The sequence below is a fragment of the Montipora capricornis genome, chromosome 6 (assembly GCF_036669925.1).
Source record: "Montipora capricornis isolate CH-2021 chromosome 6, ASM3666992v2, whole genome shotgun sequence".
Taxonomy (NCBI): Eukaryota; Metazoa; Cnidaria; class Anthozoa; order Scleractinia; family Acroporidae; genus Montipora; species Montipora capricornis.
Genome location: NC_090888.1, coordinates 72,329,325 through 72,331,547, shown reverse-complemented (window position 1 = coordinate 72,331,547; position 2,223 = coordinate 72,329,325). Strand labels below are relative to the sequence as shown.

General features: G+C 39.2%; 1 protein-coding gene across 4 annotated transcripts in view; it reads left to right on the top strand.

The window, feature by feature from the left end:
• Positions 1-1,925, top strand: part of LOC138054455 (utrophin-like) — a 33,362-nt gene extending 31,437 nt beyond the window's left edge. For all 4 annotated transcript variants that reach the window (XM_068900894.1, XM_068900893.1, XM_068900895.1 and 1 more), the window contains exons 16-17: positions 767-913; positions 1,042-1,925. In XM_068900894.1, coding sequence (XP_068756995.1) covers positions 767-913; positions 1,042-1,293 — 399 coding nt within the window. In that variant the 3' untranslated portion in view covers positions 1,294-1,925. The remainder of the gene's footprint in view (positions 1-766; positions 914-1,041) is intronic.
• The last annotated feature ends 298 nt before the right edge of the window (positions 1,926-2,223 follow it).

Sequence of the window (2,223 nt, the reverse complement as noted above, 5' to 3'; positions counted from 1 at the left end):
TGGGTCACACTGCCTCCTGGGCCACACTGCTGATGGGATCGAACCACGCCAATTTTTGGTAAATTTCACTCTTCGGTGGTTAACACTTGGTTGACTCATTTCAAGACAATAGCCACAGTAGAGAGTAGGCACAGTTGATTTTGAAAACCTATGCGGGGTAAAGTAAATTTAGTAACAAGGCTGAAATCGGAACTGCACGATGAGTTGCACGAAGTGGATTTTAGAAAGAGGCGCTCCACACTCAGTCGAACATTTCTTTGGTGAACTATATTTACCCTTCTTAGCGAAACACTGCTGATTCAGTGCTTATTCGAGGGCAAGGTTCATTTTCGTTGATGTTAGAACACGTCTTTTAAAAGAATTGAGAAATGGATGCACACAGATTCTGAGCTAAGGTGATAAATAGGGATGGATTCTCACAGCTGAATGACAACGTTCTTAGGTTTTCATTTTTTTGAAGCTCTTGGCTTGAATTTACCTTCTTGCTCTGACCACGCGCGTCCTTGCATTGTCTTAAGAGATGTGTCGCATCTTGGAAAGAATCATTCTCTTTGACTTTTTCTTTGATCGTAAATAGAGATGGCTCTTGTTCGTTTGCAACAATGTTGAGTAAATAATGCGTCCTCCTCTTTACTCCACCCTTTTCAATCGGATTCACAAACGAATCAATTAACTGACTATAACCGATGACTTGGGCCCCTCCCGACACTTGCACTAAACGTCTTGTCAGTGCTAGTGAGGAACGTGATTGTGTTTTTTCATTTAGTTGATTAACACACAGAATAAAATGAAGGAGATGTACGAGTCGATGGATTCTGTCAATCAATGGATTGAAAGCACTCAGGGACTAATGATGGAATACAATGACGATATGACGCCAGAGGAACAAGAAAATTTGAAGAAGAGAGCAGAGGTACTGTTCAGAAATAATTCCATTCACTTCACGCTTTTATCTCTCTGGATATTTAGCGTAGTTCTTATTCATTAAGTCATATTTTTTGCGATAATGGACACAGTCGTTTGTTTCTTTTTGTTAACAAGATTCAACTGGAAGAAAAGCCCAAAATGCAGGTTAAAGTGGATCGAGGTAATCGGCTGGGGAGAGATGTTTGTGAAATTCTTGATGGGCCATCACAAAAAGCAGTCAAAGGGGAACTGCAAGAGTTTAATGACCGCTGGCAAGAAACAACTGCGGCGCTAGAGAGCTACAATGACAAGGGATATCCAGAGATTTCTGGAAATGATTGCTGCCTTATGAGAATCATAAAGCGAAAATTCAAAACCTTCTCGTAGTTAGAGTTTACCATTGATTTCGCAAGACCGCTAGAATGTAACGTTCAAATTGACGGTTTTTAGGGGAGTAATCTTGATGATAACCCGAACGCAGTTTTCACGTACCCTAACCTTATAAGTAACAACGCTTTTGATAGATCGTCAGGTAGAGGGTTTCAACCCCAAATGATTCAGTTAACCATGGAAATTTGCAATTACGTAGTGTGATATGGCCGCGTTCAATCATAGTTTGGCTTGTTCCACCGATCTTTGGAAGGTACTAATATCATAACATGGTCAAATTTTTTTCGTTTCTGGATAGAGGAAGGGAAAAAAGTAATTATGCTACCACCCGAAATCCCCTGAAAGGAGATAGCACTAAATAATCAATAATGGTGTGATAATATTACACAATAATTCATCGTCAGAGGTTACCGATAATGTTGTACACTCTTCACCGGACTGTAATTGCGAGGATGTTGTACACATATAAAGAGAGCGCAGTTTTATTTGTTGTTCTTAACGGAAATAGAGAAACCGGTTCCGTTTCATCAGTTTAAGAGTCAACGAACTACGTGAAAAAGTAAAGCTAACTCCCGACTAATTTCACTCCTTAGCGGGTGTCTTGGCAAGAAATAAATTTTAGACTCATTTGTCCGGTGTTGATTAATGTGTGGAATACGTTTAAGTGTAAAATTAAAATATTAAAACATTGTGGCAAAAGTTTGCGGCTCTGAGCAAAAGCTGGGTTGACTAAGATGTCCCCGAGGCAAATTTCCCTTTCGTAAACGGTCGTTGCCATTTCTCAGAACGGTCGCTGCCATTTGAAATGGTCGATGCCATTTATAACGGTCGACTACACTCTTCACTTCAAAGAAAATTAAAAGAAACAAACTAAGAAAAAATATTAACAAACATTAAGACAAAAAAGAAAAAAAAAAAACATTTATA